The sequence below is a fragment of the Oryctolagus cuniculus genome, chromosome 6 (assembly GCF_964237555.1).
Source record: "Oryctolagus cuniculus chromosome 6, mOryCun1.1, whole genome shotgun sequence".
NCBI lineage: Eukaryota > Metazoa > Chordata > Mammalia > Lagomorpha > Leporidae > Oryctolagus > Oryctolagus cuniculus.
In genome coordinates this window covers 129,060,059-129,077,989 of record NC_091437.1, presented here as the reverse complement: position 1 = coordinate 129,077,989, position 17,931 = coordinate 129,060,059, and the positions used below count along the sequence as shown (strand labels likewise).

Genomic DNA, 17,931 nt, shown 5'->3' with positions numbered 1-17,931 from the left:
CAAACATTAACTCAGGGGCTGAGACAGATATCTGCTCTAGATTATTCAATAAGGAAATCATAAAAAAGCCAATAGTACTTTTTAAGGTTATGAAAAATTATATTTGAAACTTCAAGAAGGATGTTCAATATTTAAATTCAGAGACTACGACATCAACAATCTAACATATTTCCCCACTCAAAGGAAAAGAAGAGGAAAAGAGAGGAGAGCAGAGAGGGGAGGTGAGAAGAGGAGAGAGGAGGGAGGGGAGGGGAGGGGAGAAATGTCAGATTGTACTTTCTTAATCCAAAAAAAAAGTATAGGGAATTAATCAATTTAGCATTATGAAAAGCATATTTATCACACAAAGTTAAAAGATAAATGTTACAAAACATACAGAGCACACAAAATCAGTGGATATAACCAATGCCTCACACACTGCTCTCAAGTCCTATAGTACCTAATATACAACTGCCTTATATTGCTACTTATTCTAGACTTCAATTTTCTTGAAGGCAGAAAGAATATGTCATTCATCCGTATATTCTCCCCTGAATCCAATCCCAACACCTTGCAAATAACAGGCACTGGGAAAGTATATGACACAAAAACAAGTAAATAAGTTACTAGCATTTAGGAAAACATTGGACTACATCTCAAAATTTCATTTCAACAATTTAAAAAACATATTACTCTTAGCCTGAAAATATGAGCCTAGTTCAATGCAGGGTAGATCCTGGAAGAGGTGAAATGAAGAATTATACTTTCATTTGAAACTCTTCAGAATTTTCCTGTAGAAGACTTCAATACCTCATTATAATTAAATAAGTAATCTAAAAATCATTTGAATACTTCCTGCTTCACAAGTATTTATATATATATATATATATATATATATGTAGTCTTACTTGACCCATGCAATTATCAAATAATAAAAATAATATGATTCCTAATTTATAGTTTTGGTGAGGAAACAAGACCTAGCATGGCTAAAAAGTGAGGAAAAGGTCACGTAGGTAGTGAATGACACTCAGAATTTGATCTCTTTGACTCCAAAAACAATATTCTTTCCATTAACCCTCCCTGTTACCATTTCACAAATAATGACCCAGACACTTGCGGATATAATTATCAGTTTCATTTACCACTGTGGTGAGTGAAATGACACCTAATACAAATTTGATTTAAATTCCATATATTTAGAATGAAATCCATCCAAAGTAACAAATGAATAAAAGAAGAATCAAACTCAACAAAAAAAAAAAAAAAAAAGATAAGAAAAACAGAACAGCAAAAAATACAGCAAAGAAAGCTATTTAAAAAGAAGAGTAACTTACAAACTTGCTGTGGATTTTCACTGGAATTTTAATATTTATTTATTTATTTTTTGACAGGCAGAGTGGACAGTGAGAGAGACAGAGAGAAAGGTCTTCCTTTTTCCGTTGGTTCACCCCCCAATGGCCACTGCGGCCAGCACACCGCACTGATCCGAAGCCAGGAGCCAGGTACTTCTGGTCTCCCATGCAGGTGCAGGGGTCCAAGCACTTGGGCCATCCTCCACTGCCCTCCCAGGCCACAGCAGAGAGCTGGACTGGAAGAGGAGCAACTGGGACAGAATCCAGCGCCCCAACCGGGACTAGAACCCGGTGTGCCAGTGCAGTAGGAGGAGGATTAGCCTATCCTATATTGAGCCACGGCGCTGGCTGGAATTTTAATATTTAAAGAATAAGAAAGCTTATGCTTTGTAGTTGAAGCTGATATGGTAGGGCCTACAAATAATTCTTCTGCAATGATAAAGTTGCCTAGCAATATCTATATAGTATTGGTTAACATTTTAAAATTAGATTACTGGATTCTAATTTTCCTTGCACATTTTTCAAGGCTGTATATAAAATCAAAATGAACTTAGTAAAGAAAAATATCTGAGATGTAAAACACTCTGGAATTATTTATCCAAGGGATAATAAAAATAAGAAAATTATTATCTTTTGAAAGATGTCTGTATGTATTATCTTTTAAAAGATGTTTATATGAATCCATATAAACGTGTCTAAATGCCACAAGTGATGGTAAATCACCAAGGAATGCCATCAATTACAATGCTAGATATCATTAAAAAAACTTATTCCCAAATCACACTGACACTTTTTTCATAAGCAATCAAAAGTGTCAGTCTAATGATAAACAGTCAAAATATAAGACAATCCATTCTCTACTCCATAAGGTCCCATTCTCTCAACAGCTTCAATTTTGCCTCTCTGAATTCCACTACTGGGGTAATATCAAACAAGATTATTTTATTTTTATTGAAGAAATTCAGATTTCTTGCTCCAAATCTGAATTAAAGTATAATTATCCATTAGAAGTGAATATTAGCAGAATTTGTCCTCTGTGAAACAAATTATTAGTTAGATGAGAAAGAGAATTACCTCCAAGAGTGTCTATCAGATCAATATAGAGGAGAACACAGCTATAAATGTAGTTTCTCTTATGTTTTAGAAGTGTTTTAATTTTTCTAAATTGTATCACATAGGATTGTAAGGAAATCATGCACAGCTGTAAGTGAATATTTCAAAATCCTAAAACAAAGTATGAGTTCTTAGACATATTACATACAAAAAGTTTTCAAGCATTTTATTAATGCCTTTCTGGTTTTTTACATTATTATGTGGTAATATGAAGGTATCGCATTAGCAAAAAATAAAAATACCTACTTTTGATTTAAACCAAATCACTAAAGGTTACACAACTCTATTTTTCCTACATTTTAGATGAGTATTCTTACAGTTATGGAAAATGGCTGAACTAAAGATTTTTAAATATACTTAAGGAGGTTTGAGGAAAATAAAATTCATATATACATATATGTTCTAAGTGAAAATTAAGATCTACATTTCTCTTTGTAGTTATAATAAGCATAATTTAATTAGAATTTATTATTTGAATGCAATGAGTTGAAATAAGTCCCTAACTTTATATTTCCAACTGTATATGTATTCTCCTCAACCTCATTTATTAAATAATTTTTCTCCTCCCTCTTGGTCTATTGTGCTTTCTATGTTTTTATCATTAATTTTAATATACTAATTTAAAATTCCACCGATATATGCCAAATTTTCTATCAGTATTACACTTTGATTAATATCTGTTCAGCTCTCCCTTACTACTCTTAGCTATTCTTAGTAGTGTTTCTCTTTCCAGGTTAACTTTAGAAATAAGATACTCCAAAGGTTCAGCTTGAATTATAACTAGAACATTATTAACCCCAAGAAATTATCTCTAAAGAGCATGTATCTTTATAATGTTCTCAACTGAAACATGAAATTTCTACTCAATTTTCTTTTAAGTTAATTGGTAAAATTTTGTACTTTTCACGTAGGGCCTCTCATTTCCCGTTTGCTATTTGTAAATAACATTTTCTAGTTTTAGCTCAGAACAGGAATTGCTTATTTATGCATGTATGTATATACATGTGAATTTGAGAGCCAGAGAGACATAGAGAGACAGACAAGAGACTGAGAGCGATCTTCCATTGGTTCACTTCCAAAATGTCCACAACATCTGGGGTTGGACCAGTGAAAATCAGGAGCCCAGATCTCAATCTGAGTCTTCCACATAGGTAGCAGGAACCTAAGTATTTAAATTATCACTTATGTCCTGGTGGGGTGCACATTACTTGCAAGTTGCAAAGAGAAGCAGAGTCAGAACTCTAATCTAACCACGCCAATATGGGATACAGAAGTCCCAGGTAGCATCTTAACCACTGCATCCAATACCTACCTGTGTTAATTTATAATTCTGAATCATTTTGGTATAGTATAAAATTTTCTATATTCATTTCCTATTTAGTTACCTTCCTGAATTCCCTTACTGATTCCTATTGGTTTTTACAAACAAGAAATGAATGACTGATAAAAAAAAATTGGAGTGTGGGTGACAGTACAATGTTAGCACAAGGGATCCATTTTAGAGAATCACCAATCTAGTGAATTTTGTTACACAACAAAATACATTCCAAAAAAGATTAAATATTATTGGTTAAAAACAATAAAAATGAGAAAATATACAGAAACATTTTTAAATAATTTGGAGATGCAAAGTTTTGAAGGATGAAATTAGAAAAAAAAATCACCAAAGATACAAAGTCTAGCTATACTCAATACACTATTTTCAAATAATAAAAGGAAAATAATAGGTAAACATCAAAATGGGAAATATATTTGGAACAAGTAACAGTTAAACATAGTAAAACCCTAACTATATGAAAAGCTCTTACATATCAATGAGAGTAACTTTAATAGCCAATAGAAATAAAGGCAGAAGGAATAAAAGGAATGAACCAGTAGTTCTTAGGAATCAAACAGCATCAAACATAAATCATTTAGTGCACAATAAAATTAAAATTAAAATGATGAAAAGCCAGCTCTTTTTGTATCCTATTAAATAAACAAACATTTAGTACATTGAGACTGATGGGTCAAATATACCTGACAGGAGTAGAAAACATTACAACCTTTCTGGAAAACAATTTAATAATCTGAAGTAGAGCTTAAAAGAATTCAAAGTATAAATAAATATATATATATATATAGGAAATGTAGGCAAAGTTATTTATAATCATTATAAATTTATATTAACAATTGAAAGCAACTGCAATGTCTATAATAAAGAAATAGCACATTCTTATGATAGAATATTAGTGCAGACATTTAAAACACATTTTTAAAAAATTTTCAAAATGCTTATGAAATGCTATCAAAAAAAATGAGGATACATAAATTGCAAAAAGTATTCTACCAATTTTATAAATCTGTAAACCATACCTATATATACAGGGTATAATGAAGAAAATACAATAAAAGGTTAACAATGGTTATATCTGGGGGAAAGGAACATGGAAACTTATATTTCATTTTTTACACTTTTAGGAATTTTTTAGATGGTCTTTAGTAAACATATTGCTACTTTTATTAAAATTTACAAAAAGTAAATGTTATTTTTAAAACTACAGCTAATAGATTTCTTTAAAAGCTCACCATCAAGTGATGCAAGAAATTTTCAGAAACAAAGTAAGAAAAAAAATTTAATTAATATATTTTGTTATATATGGACAACATAACTGTTCATAACCTAAAATTTTGTTCACATAATCATTGCTATTAAAGGGCTTTTAAAAAGAAAGTTAGTAATATCTATTACAGACTTGCTCAGAAACAAACCTCACAAAAATCTCCTCTAAATATAGTAAAATCTATAATCAGAGAGCTTACCTTTTTCACTTACACTCTCACTTTCAATCTCAACATCATCACAACTTGTATATTCAGGTGTGGAAGCCAATTCCTCCTCTGAACTGCTTAAGGAAACCTGCCGCATTTTACCTCCTTTCTTTGATTTATGAGGCTTTGGTGGTGGAGGTCTCACTGACTCTGACTGGTCAGAACTGAGAGAATCATTCCTTAACATGGTTTCCATTTTTTCCCGTTTTGTTTTCCTGACAGCAGAGCTGGGATCTAAGTGGTGCTGCTTCCTTAGTGAGTCAGTACGCCTCATGTCTGACCTATCCATGGGTATTGGACTCCTCCGGGGGGTGGGTGGACTGTGGTTTGTGGTCCTTTGTGGATATGAACTTGGTCCCTGAGCCTCTCGAGTTCTTTCCGTTGAATAAGATCTCTGACTTTCCATAGCAGCTCTACGTTCAGATATAGATCTTTGCCTTGATGGTCGATCCATCCTTAGCATAGAAATCCTGGAATCTTCCAGTTCAGCATTTGCCAGAGAAACATCACTATGCCTTCTCTCATGCCGTGCTCGGGACACTTCAGCATGAATACGCATTTGCTCTTCATAGGGTTGTGGCTTAACTGGATAACGAGCCAAATTTGGATCACTTCGGTAGCGTGCCTGATACTCCTCCTCTCTCCTTTGTCGTTCATATTCATCTCTACTCTCCACATCTTCATCATCTACAATATATTCTTTGGAATGCCTGTGACTTCTCCTGTTGGGGTCCCTATAATTTATATGGTCAGCTTCTTCATAAAACTGAGGCTCACGTTGAGATCGCCTATCAGCATAATCTGATGGAGACCTAGGCATTGCGCTATCCTCAGTAGCATACTGTGAATATTCCTCTCTTTCTTCCCTTTGGTCGTATCTTCTATTCTGATCTCTGGACACTGATGGACTTCTTTTCCTAAGTAACCAAAGGGAAATAATGATGAGAAAAGCAATATTTAAATAATTTTGCATTTTGTTGATTTGTTGACATTTTTGAGAGACATGACAAAAGTTTTAGTAGTATTCATTTTATTCAGTTCAAATAGGTAATTTTTTCAAGTTTGTTTACGTTCATTTACTTGGAAGGTAGAGAGAGAGAGAAGGGGAGACAGAGAGATCTTCCATCAGCTGGTTTACTCCCAAAGGTCCACAACAGCCAGGGTTGAGCCAGGCCAAAGTCAGGAACCCAGAATTCCACCCAGGTCACTTCCACAGGTGACAGGAACCCAAGAGACATCATGTGTTGCCCCAGGACACACATTAGCAGGAAGTTGGATCAGAACAGGAATGCCAGGACTCCAACCAGAAAGCATATATGGGATGTGGGTGTTCCAAGCAGTTGGCTTAACTTGCGGTACCACTATGACAGCCTATCAAATAGGTAATTTAAAAGATACTCCAGTTGTGCTTATTAAAAGCTTAAAATACTATCAGTGGGATATAATTATGATCCAAATTTAGATAAAATCAGCAACATGTTCTGCTTCTGTAAAAATAGCCTTTGTTCCACTTCCCTTGCTTTGCTTAGCCACACTTAAGCTATCCTTCAACTGTTATTCAGTAACTTTAAAAAACACCTCCTTCCATTCTTTCTATTCCTGACATCTCAATATGAAACTTTCTTAAAAATGTAATGAAACTAAACTAGACTTGACTCTAGAGATAAATACTTTCTAAGTGCCAGCTCCTAAAAATAATGTTGTCTTCATCATCTATCTAGATCACTCTTGGTATTCATTCATCAAATATTTATCTTATCATTATGCCTACAATTCTTTTTCATTGGTCTAATTTTATCAGCAATTTAAATAATTAGTAAAAATAATTATTTATTTAATTATCTATCACAAAAACCCTAGAGATCAGAAAGGCCTGCTATTTTTATTGCATGAAACATACATAAACTTGGTCAACAAAACATTTATATTGCTTTTTTCTCTGGCAGGAACTCAGATAATGTCAACTACTAGCCATGGGAAGCAATAGGATTAGAATCCTGAGGAGAAAAAAATCTAGAATAACTGTTATGGGGTTTTGCCAGAACATAAATAGGAAATAATGAAAAGAGTGGAGCCAGTTGAAGTTAAAGATGACCAATATTTGCCAGTGCAATAGTAAATTTTTTGGACAGCATCTTTTTGGCCCAAAAGCAAGAGCACAGAAATGACAGAGTGGAATAGCACAATCCAGCCAAATCGTCACTCTTCTCTAACGTTTCCCCCAAGTTGATACAGGCCTTTTCCCTCAGATCCAGAATACAATCTGGCAATATATCCACTAGGATTCACTAATAAAAACATCTCACTGTAAGTTTTCCAGGTAAGAACGGTTTTAATACACAACTCTGAAGCTACATGACTGCAGAATGTACCAGAAGAATGAAGGCCAGGGAAGTTAATGCTGCTAGTCTTAGTCTGGAGAACTAAAGACAAGAGTTCTCACAACAGATGTCAGGAAACTGCTATGAATCTCAGGAGCTTGCCCAAGACTTTCATGTCTGCCCATATACCTGCCAACAACAAATGCATAATAATAACTTCCATATCTCTTCTACGTTTCAAATTTCTCAGAAGTGCAAAGCTAGGTAAACTGTAACCTGAAGTTTCATAGTAAATGTTTTATTATTAACCAAGTGGATTTGATTTTTTTAGTATTTACATTTATATATAATGCATTTATAACTTCATTACAAATATTTTGGGTGAAAATTGTCACATAGAACCACAGACTCTTACAATTCAAATTTACAGTCAAAATGGGGAACTAAAATATGGTAACAACCTATACAATATCATGTGTGTGTGAGATGCATCCTTTATTTTACTTTTGTCATTATTTGTATACATATGACTAAAGGGGAGAAATACTTCTCATGTAGTGGTAATATATTATGAAAAGAACACTAGAAGTAAGACATTTGAATTTCTTAATACTAGTTTTGCTGTTAATCAGGTATTTGTATATAGTCATTTAATCTTTGAAGTCCACTTTTCTAAAACAAAAGGTAGGTAATATACATTAACACATATATTATTTTGACAAACAAACTGGATTAGAACAATCTATAACACAGAATAGAAACCTAGAAATAAGAAGCTAGATGAGCGGCCGGAGCTGTGTTGTAGGGGGCTAAGCCTCTACCTGCAGCACCGGCATCCCATATGGGCGCCGGTTTGTGTTCTGCCTGCTCCTCTTCTGATCCAGCTCTCTGCTATGGCTGGGGAAAGCAGTGGAAGATGGCCTAAGTGCTTGTGCTCCTGCACCCACGTGGGAGACCTGTAAGAAGCTCATGGCTTTGGGCTTCAAATCGGCTCAGCTCCAGCCATCGTGTACATTTGGGAAGTGAACCAATGGACAGAAGACTTCTCTGTCTCTCCCTCTCTCTGTAACTCTACCTCTCAAATAAATAAAATCTTTAAAGAAAAAAAGCTAGATGATTATAAAGCCTTTTTTTCATTTCTTAAGGACTGGCACCACATATTTTTACATCAATTTCATCAAGTTAATATGACTAAATGAAAGCTGAAAGTAATAAGAACTTTCAATAACACTTAACATCACATAAGGTATTACAGTATAGAAGTATGAGAACAAAAGCACTTTATTCCAACCCTGAGGAATTAGTATGAACCTTTTAAAGTGAACAGAATAAATATAAAGTGAACACAGTGAGTCTTACATATATATTATTAATAAATAAGAATATTTATGTCCTATTAAAAATTAAAGGATATTAATAATTAGTCCCTAGCAAGCCATCTAAGTGCTTTTTTTAAAATAATACCCTAGGAAAATTGAATTCATCATTAAATCCAGTAATCACTTTGTTCTAGAGATTATGAAATTTGCCTGAAGCCTGTGAATCATACAGTAGATGCTGATTCGTACTGGATTTAAGTAAAAATAGAACAGTGGTTATATGCTGAAATTGGGATGACTATTATCACAGTTACTTAAAATGGATGTAGGTTTTTAAAAATACATTTCAAAGTACAGGACATTTTGGTATATTACAGCTATGCTGGAAGTAAGTCAAGATTTCATTCTGAGAATATTCTTGCCAAACAGTGAAGAATCTGTCAGTAATTCCAAAGTATTAAAATATTCTATCAAATCAATTTTTTTAAAGATTTATTTATTTATAAGTCAGAGTCACACAGAGAGAGGAGAAAGAGAGAGAGAGAAAGTCTTCCATACTCTGGTTCACTCCCCAGTTGGCTGCAACAGCAGGAGCTGTGCTGATCTGAAGCAGAAGCCAGGAGGTTCTTCCGGGTCTCCCACGCAGGTGCAGGGACCCAAGGACTTGGGCCATCTTCCACTGCTTTCCCAGGCCATAGCAGAAAGTTGGATTGAAAGTAGAGCAGCTGGGACTCAACCGGCACCCACATGGGATGCCAGCACTGCAGACGGTAGCTTTACCCACTAACCCACAGCCCGGCCCTTCAAATCAATTTTTTTAAAGATTTTATTTATTTATTTGAAATATAGAGTTACAGAGAGGCAGAGGCAGAGAGAGAGAAGAGAGAGAGAGAGAGAAAGATAGGGAGGGAAGCAGGGAGAGAGAGAGGGGTCTTTCATCCATTGGTTCACTCCCCAAATGGCCTCAACAGCTTGGAGCTATGCCGATCTGGAGCCAGGAGCCAGGAGCCAGGAGCTTCCTCCAGGTTTCCTATATGGCTGCAGGGATCCAAGGACTTGGGCCAACTTCTACTGATTTTCCAGACCACAGCATAGAGCTGGATTGGAAGTGAGGCAGCCAGGACTTGAAGTGATGTTCATATGGGATGTCAGCCCTGCAGGCAGCAGCTTTACCAATATGTCACAGAGCCAGTACCTCAAATCAATTTTTATAAACTATATCATTAGTTATTTCAAACCTGCTCTCCTTTAAATTTTAAAACTTCTACATTGCTTAGATTATGTGTTCTTTTCAGAAATTTAAGAAAATCCATAAAAATTTAAGTATATATCTCTAATCTGTATCATTGCTACTGGTCTTTATATGCAAATCTTAGCATTTTATTTATTATCAGGCAAAGAACACTTAGTTATAGAAGATAATAATAATTTGTATACTTCTCTAAAAATCACAATGCATTTAATCCATAAATTATAATTCAAAGGAATTAACTCAACTAAACATCTAGGCAGGTTTAAAAATTATGCCCTTCCTTAGAATAAAATGTATTTGTGACATTATGTAACACATTTTCACTCCTATGCATCCTATTAATCACTATTTCTGTTAAAACATTAATATATTTTATGTTCATTTTTTATTTATCTAATCTCTGCTCATCTTACTTTTTATTGAAACCTAGTTTGCTATAATAATATTTATAGATATTTGTAGTGCTCTTAGCTATAACTATTTAAATTCATATTTTAAACATTCTGAACCTACCTTAATAAGTAGCATTTCTATCTACTATTCATGTATTTTGTCATTTAACTAGCTATTCAATGTATTTCAAAATATTCTAGCCAAGTAACACACTGGATGCTTGATTGTAAATGTTATTCAACCAGGCATCATAGTGTAAGCAAGAAACACTACCAGTTAGAGTATTTAAAAATCTAATAGTCATATTGACTGATGGAAAATTTATAATATTAACTTTCTTTCCTAATTAAAGTACTTTCCTAATTTCCCAAAGTCAGTTTTGTAATATACATATGTATATATATGTATATATGTGCATAGATGTATAAATGTATATTATACATACTGTATATTAAGTCATTATGCTTTTATGATAATTTCCATTTTAATATTTACAACCTTTAGCATGTTAGGTGGCTTGTTTCTACATAACCCATAACACTGACATTATATAATGTGAAACAATCATCCATCTTCTGAAAACACAATACAGTTAACATTTGAAAATATTTATAATGACAGTGAAATAGTACATGGAAAGCTTAGATTTACTGTTCACATATTTTTAACTCTTAAGACAAATGCAGTTTTAAAGAATCATATGATACAGAGTATGAAAAACAGACTGTAAACCTCTGTAAATTCAAATTATATATCATTACAATTAAGCATGACCTATATGAAAATCTCCTACTCACAATATTTATTAGTAGAGATCATTAAAAATCAGCATTTTACAAACCAAGGAATAAAAATGAAAATTGAATAATCAATAATCTGAAAAAGTACCCCCACATGTTTAAAAGCTTTGTAAGGCACTGATATTGCTAAATAAAATAATACTTCATTAATACAGTTATATAATTCTAACTATATAGCATCACATTATAATAAAATTCCAAAACTCAAAGCTGTTAAAACACATTACAAAAAAGACATAACAGACATATTCAATCCTAAAAATATTTTATAGGCTCCACTCTCCATTCTCCATTCCTACAAAAAGCTTTTAACAAATCAATTTACATTTATCAAAAGCCAACACTTTCACTTATAACAATAAATATTTAACATATTTTTGTTTTACCTTTTGTTCAACCATGCACATCTGTCGAGCAGGAAGCATCATGTTGACGAAAATGCATCAACATTGTGCCAGGCAGTGCTTTCGTTTAATCCTTCTAACCCTAGCAAAATCATAGGAGCCATCCGTAATCAGATGATTTGAAAGTCTCTACTTGGCTTATAATCATTTTACTCCAAAACTAACTGCTAAAAAGTTACATATACACAGCACCCATTCCAGGATGCATTCATAAACTCTAGTGGTGATGGGCCAGTTAACGGAAAGGTTACTGTTTAATGCTGTTACTATGTGGCTGTATATAGCCTCAGGTCAAGCAAGAATGTACCCTTGCAAGGAGGATTATGGTACTTAGCTGATTAGTGCCTCACAATACTGAACACCAAATGCAACCTACATCCAGGCATTTCTGGGCACTATACTTAAAACTGCAGAGTTACAAACTTATAAACTACATTCCTCAATATGAATTCTGGTATTTCTAAATAACAGCTCAGCTTTTACTATAAAATGTACAGTGAAAATACAAGATAGTGATAGTTTAACAAGCCTGTAACTTTATTTCAATTACTCAATAACAAGTTTCTTAATCTTTACTGAAATGATAATGTTTCCCCAAAGGTGCAAGAAATAGAAGTTTCTGTAGATATTAAATTAAAAATAATATGGTCCATAATTCATGATCACAGTAATATTAACCAATAATAAAATTAAACCACTTAGACCCATAGTTCCTATCAAAATGAAAAAAATCTATTTTTCTCATGGTATATTTTCAGTCTTCCAAGCTGGTAAGTTCAAAAAACTTCAGAAACCTAACAGTTGATGCTATAGTAGCAAATGCTATTCTTCTCTACTTTTCTTTCATTCTCTTTTGCCATAGTGAGTTTTCTTGGAGGTGTCCTAATGCACACTCTGCTGACAACACACTCCTCTACCATTCATTTCATTTCATCCACCCAGACTTTGATTTGTGTCTTCTCTAACAGCACTATTGTTTCCCTTCACTCTCTCCTGATCTTTCTAGTTTCTAGGTCTCCAATTCCCTTCACTCTACTCCTCCAGAGTTTGAATTCTCCCTTAAAGACTATTTTTTCCATCTTAACTTTCATATATTTTGTTTTGTTTATTTCCTTTGTATGCACTTTGTATGCATTCGAATTTAGGAAGGCCCAATTCAGAGCTAAAAAAGTTTTCATGAGAATAAATGTAATTTTAGTACACTGACTCAGAAAGCGTAAAATAAAAGATTCCATGAATCAGATGCCATTAAAATTACTTTTTCTTTTATTCATGATAACATCTTCAACTTATATTTGTGAGGATAAGACCTCAAATAATTATGTCTCAAGAAAACTGTGTGTAACTGATGCTTCCCTACAGTAACCTATGGTTCCTCCCACCTTCCAACGTCCTTCCTAAAATTGCCATACCAAACATAGACACAAAGACTGGAAGCCATTCTGTAATAGAAGATAACCTAAACCTGCAGTGATTTTGTTTCCCTGCTTTAAGGAGCTCCACCTGAATCTGTGGCAGCCATAGAAACAATCCGCAATAAAGAAAGATTCACTTGAGAATAATTTCAAGAAGTACAATGAACAAGGCAGAAAAATCATTAGAAGGAAAAATATATGTAATTTTAACCAACAGGTACCTTCCATATCATCAGTGAAAACCTCTGTCACCTTTATATTCTTTTAGAATGGAAGTTTTTTTTTAATTGAATGCCAATAGCTGGCTTAATATTTTTCTACTTGCTCCAAGGAGACAACTTAACAGGTTTTTGGTTATGACTTAAAGCCAAGGTTTCAGAGCAGGAATATTTTATAGGCATCACTTCCAATAAAAGGAAACAAACACATTTAAAAGTGTATGTGTGTATAAATATATAGAGATGGGCAGATAGATAGATGCTGCATATCTGTAAGCCAAATATGTATAATTAGGTTTCTTCTTGAATATGTATGGACACTGAAAAAGAATCATACAGTGTTTTAAAATGTGAGAAATATAAATAAGTGAATTTAAGTAGAAGCAGCAATCTATCTCAGTGAATGGCTATTCTTTCCTTCCAGTAGCTCATCCCATATTGAGGAAGTCATGTTGTATCTACCATCAGATAGTCATGACATTTGTCATCACCTCCATTGGTACAAACCTGGTAGTCAGCATCATTTTTCATGTGAATTACTTCAAAAGCTTCCTAACCTGTCTGCCTATTTCTACCCTATACCTTCACGACCTGGTCTCAACAGATGCAAGAATGAAAAGTCAGTAATGCCCCACTTTGCTTAGGCTGAACAAGAAATTCCTTACAAGGTCTATAGGATCTGGCACCCCCACCCCTATTCACTCAGATCCAGCCATACTGGATTCCCTGCATGCTCTCAACTTAGGACCATTACTAGCTCTGCCAGGAATACCATTCCTCCAAACTGCAGTAGAGACATGGTCAAGTGTGCTAGTTAGTAGAGACCTTCTTCAAGTCTTCCCTAAAATCTCATTTTCTCCAAGAGGCCAATCCTGAACGCTCTCTTCCATGCATGAAGTTCCTCTTTCACTCAACTGTACTCTCAATCCCAACTCCTTTTTAATATGCTTTATGTTTGTATCTTTCATAACACATGCCACTTTTTAATATTTTTTATTTGACCACATTCACTGCCTGTTTCCACATGCTAAAATATAAATTCTACAGGCAGAGATTATCATTTTGGTCACTTTACTCAGTGTCCGGTACATGGCAGTTACTCAAGTAACTAAAGATACACAAAACATTGAGGCCATGCTACAGGGTAGTAGCCTAAACCTCCACCTGCAGTGCCAGCATCCTATATGGATACCAGTTTGAGTCCTGGCTGCTCCTCTTCCGATCCAGCTCTCTGTTTATGGCCTGGAAAAGCAGCAGAAGATGGCCGAAGTGCTTGGGCCCTTGCACCCAAAAGGGAGACACAGAAAAAGCGCCAGCCTCTCCCTCTCCCTCTCCCTCCCCTTCCCCCTCTCCCTCCCCCTAACTATCACCCTAACCCTCCCCCTCCCCCTAACACTCCCCCTCTCCCTCCCCCTCTAACTGTCTCTCTCTCTCTTTCTCTCTTTCTCTCTTTCTAACTCTGTCTCTCAAATAAATGAAATCTTTTTTTTAAAAAAGTAACCTCATGGCATAGCTCATCTACAATATAAACTTAGTAGTAGTATAGCATTAGCCAAACCTCATACTACTTGTTTCTACTATTTGTATTTTTTATTTTCATTTAGTAAATATAAATTTCTAAAGTACAGTTTATGGATTACAGTGGCTTTCCCCCCCATAACTTCCCTCCCACCCGCAACCCTCCCATCTCCCGCTCCCTCTCCCATTCAAGATTCATTTTCAATTATCTTTATATACAGAGATCAATTTAGTATATATTAAGTAAAGATTTCATCAGTTTGCACACACACAGAACATAAAGTGTAAAATACTGTTTGAGTACTAGTTATAGCATTAATTCACACTGAACATCACATTAAGGACTGAGATCCTACATGAGGAGTAAGTACACAGTGACTCCTGTTGTTAACTTAACAATCTGACACTCTTGTTTATGGTGTCAGTAATCTCCCTAGGCTCTTGTCATGAGTTGCTAAGGCTATGGAAGCCTTTTGAGTTCGCCGACTTCGATCTTATTTCGACAAGGTCATAGTCAAAATGGAAGTTCTCTCCTCCCTTCAGAGAAAGGTACCTCCTTCTTGATGGCCCCGTTCTTTCCACTGGGATCTCACTCACAGAGATATTTCATTTAGGTTTTTTTTTTGTTTGTTTGTTTGTTTGTTTGTTTTGCCAGAGTGTCTTGGCTTTCCATGCCTAAAATACTCTCATGGGCTTTTTAGCCAGATCCAAATGCCTTAAAGGCTGATTCTGAGGCCAGAGTGCTGTTTAGGACATCTGCCATTCTATGAGTCTGCTGTGCATCCAACTTCCCATGTTGGATTGTTCTCTCCCTTTTTTATTCTATCAGTTAGTAAATAAATAAACTAGTTATACATATTTGGCTTACAGATATGCAGCATCTATCTATCTGCCCATCTCTATATATTTATACACACATACACTTTTAAATGTGTTTGTTTCCTTTTATTGGAAGTGACGCCTATAAAATATTCCTGCTCTGAAACCTTGGCTTTAAGTCATAACCAAAAACCTGTTAAGTTGTCTCCTTGGAGCAAGTAGAAAAATATTAACACTAGTCTTATTTATGTGATCCCTTTGACTCTTAGACCTATCATTATGATCTACTGTGACCTGAAATTGATCACTTGGACTAGTGAGATGGCATTGGTACATGCAGTCTTGATGGGATTGTATTGGAATCCCCTGGCACATTTCTAACTCCATCATTTGGGGTAAGTCCGACTGAGCATGTCCCAAATTGTACATCTCCTCCCTTCTTATTCCCACTCTTATATTTAACAGAGATCACTTTTCAGTTAAATTTAAACACCTAAGAATAATTGTGTGTTAATTACAGAGTTCAACCAATAGTATTAACTAGAACAAAAAAAAATCCTAAAAGGGATAAAGTATTAAATTGTACATCAACAGTCAGGACAAGGGCTGATCAAGTCACTGTTTCTCATAGTGTACCTTTCACTTCAACAGGTTTCCTTTTTTGTGGTTGGTTAGTTGTCACTGATCAGGGAGAACATATGATATTTGTCCCTTTGGGACTGGCTTAATTCAGTCAGCATGATGTGTTCCAGATTCCTCCATTTTGTGGCAAATGACCGATTTCACTGTTTTTGACTGCTGGATAGTATTCTATAGAGTACATGTCCCATAATTTCTTTATCCAGTCTACTGTTGATGGGCATTTGGGTTGATTCCAGGTCTTAGCTATTGTGAATTGAGCTGCAATAAACATTAAGGTGCAGACAGCTTTTTTGTTTGCCAATTTAATTTCCTTTGGGTAAATTCCAAGGAGTGGGATGGCTGGGTTGTATGGTGGGTTATATTCAGGTTTCTGAGGAATCTCCAGACTGACTTCCATAGTGGCTTTACCAGTTTGCATTCTCACCCTATTTGTATTTTACCTTCAAAAATACTCATTACTACTCTCAAGTGAAGCAGCAAAAGATGTACTTTCAATGTAAAGTCTCAGTAATAACAACCCCTTCATTCTCCCAACTATCTTCCTTGTTTTATAAGCGTAATTTCAGAATTCAAGTGAATTTTTCAGAGGTAGAGAAACGGCATTGCTTGAGATAGGGAAAGGTGAGGAATTAAAGGAAAGTTGGTTTCTAGATAACACAACAGGATCTTTAAAAAATTGATTTTCAGGCCCAGTGTTGTGGCATAGCTGGTAATGCTGCTGTGTGCAATGCCAGCATCCAATTTTGGCACTGGTTGTGTCCCAGCTGCCCCACTTTCAATTCAGTTCCCTGCTAATGGTCTGGGGAAAGTAGCAAAAAATAGCCCAAGCACTTGGGCCACTGCCACCATGTGGGAGACTGGGAGGAGACTCCTGTCTCCTGGCTTCAGCCTGGCTCAGCCCTGGCCATTGCAGCCACTTTGGGAATAAACCAGAGGATGGAATATCTCTATTCTCCCTCTCTCTCTCTGTAACTGTGACTTTCAAATAAATAAATAAAATGAAACCTGATTTTTAGCCAACCACTAATCTCCATGAAAGCACAATTAAGTCAAATTCTTTTAGAATAAAAAACAAGCTTGCTAAACAAGATTTTTCTTGGAAAAAAATTTATAATAACCAAATCATACAGAACTATTTGGAACAACTACCCAGATAAAAGCAAAACTAAAATAAATAAAATATTTAAGTGTGGAGACTTTCATAATAACAGTATTTGTGGTAACTATATTTCTTACATAACTCCTGTATTTTTATGTTCCAATAAATATGCACATAATATGTTATGACAAACCTGAAAGAATGAACACAAATTACTTCTACACGATCTGGTTATTCAGGTCTGACTCAATTAAATCAGTTAGAGAAACATGCTTTTATCTTTCGTCAACAAAATGTTCTGACACAGAGAAAACAGCATCTAACATCTGCATGTCAGTATGTATGTGAGTTGCTCCTTAGCTACCTATAACAATATTATATTGCTTCAAATTTTGCAAATCAACCCCACTGTTTGTATATCCAGTGCATTCTCTGGAAGATAGATATTCCGTGGTTCTTGAAGACCAGTAAGA

At 34.9% G+C, this 17,931-nt stretch overlaps 1 protein-coding gene across 44 annotated transcripts in view; it reads right to left on the bottom strand.

The window, feature by feature from the left end:
* RIMS2 (regulating synaptic membrane exocytosis 2) overlaps positions 1–17,931 on the bottom strand; it is a 701,736-nt gene that overhangs the window by 368,919 nt on the left and 314,886 nt on the right. For all 44 annotated transcript variants that reach the window (XM_070075383.1, XM_070075384.1, XM_070075385.1 and 41 more), the window contains one exon: positions 5,250–6,175. In XM_070075383.1, coding sequence (XP_069931484.1) covers positions 5,250–6,175 — 926 coding nt within the window. The remainder of the gene's footprint in view (positions 1–5,249; positions 6,176–17,931) is intronic.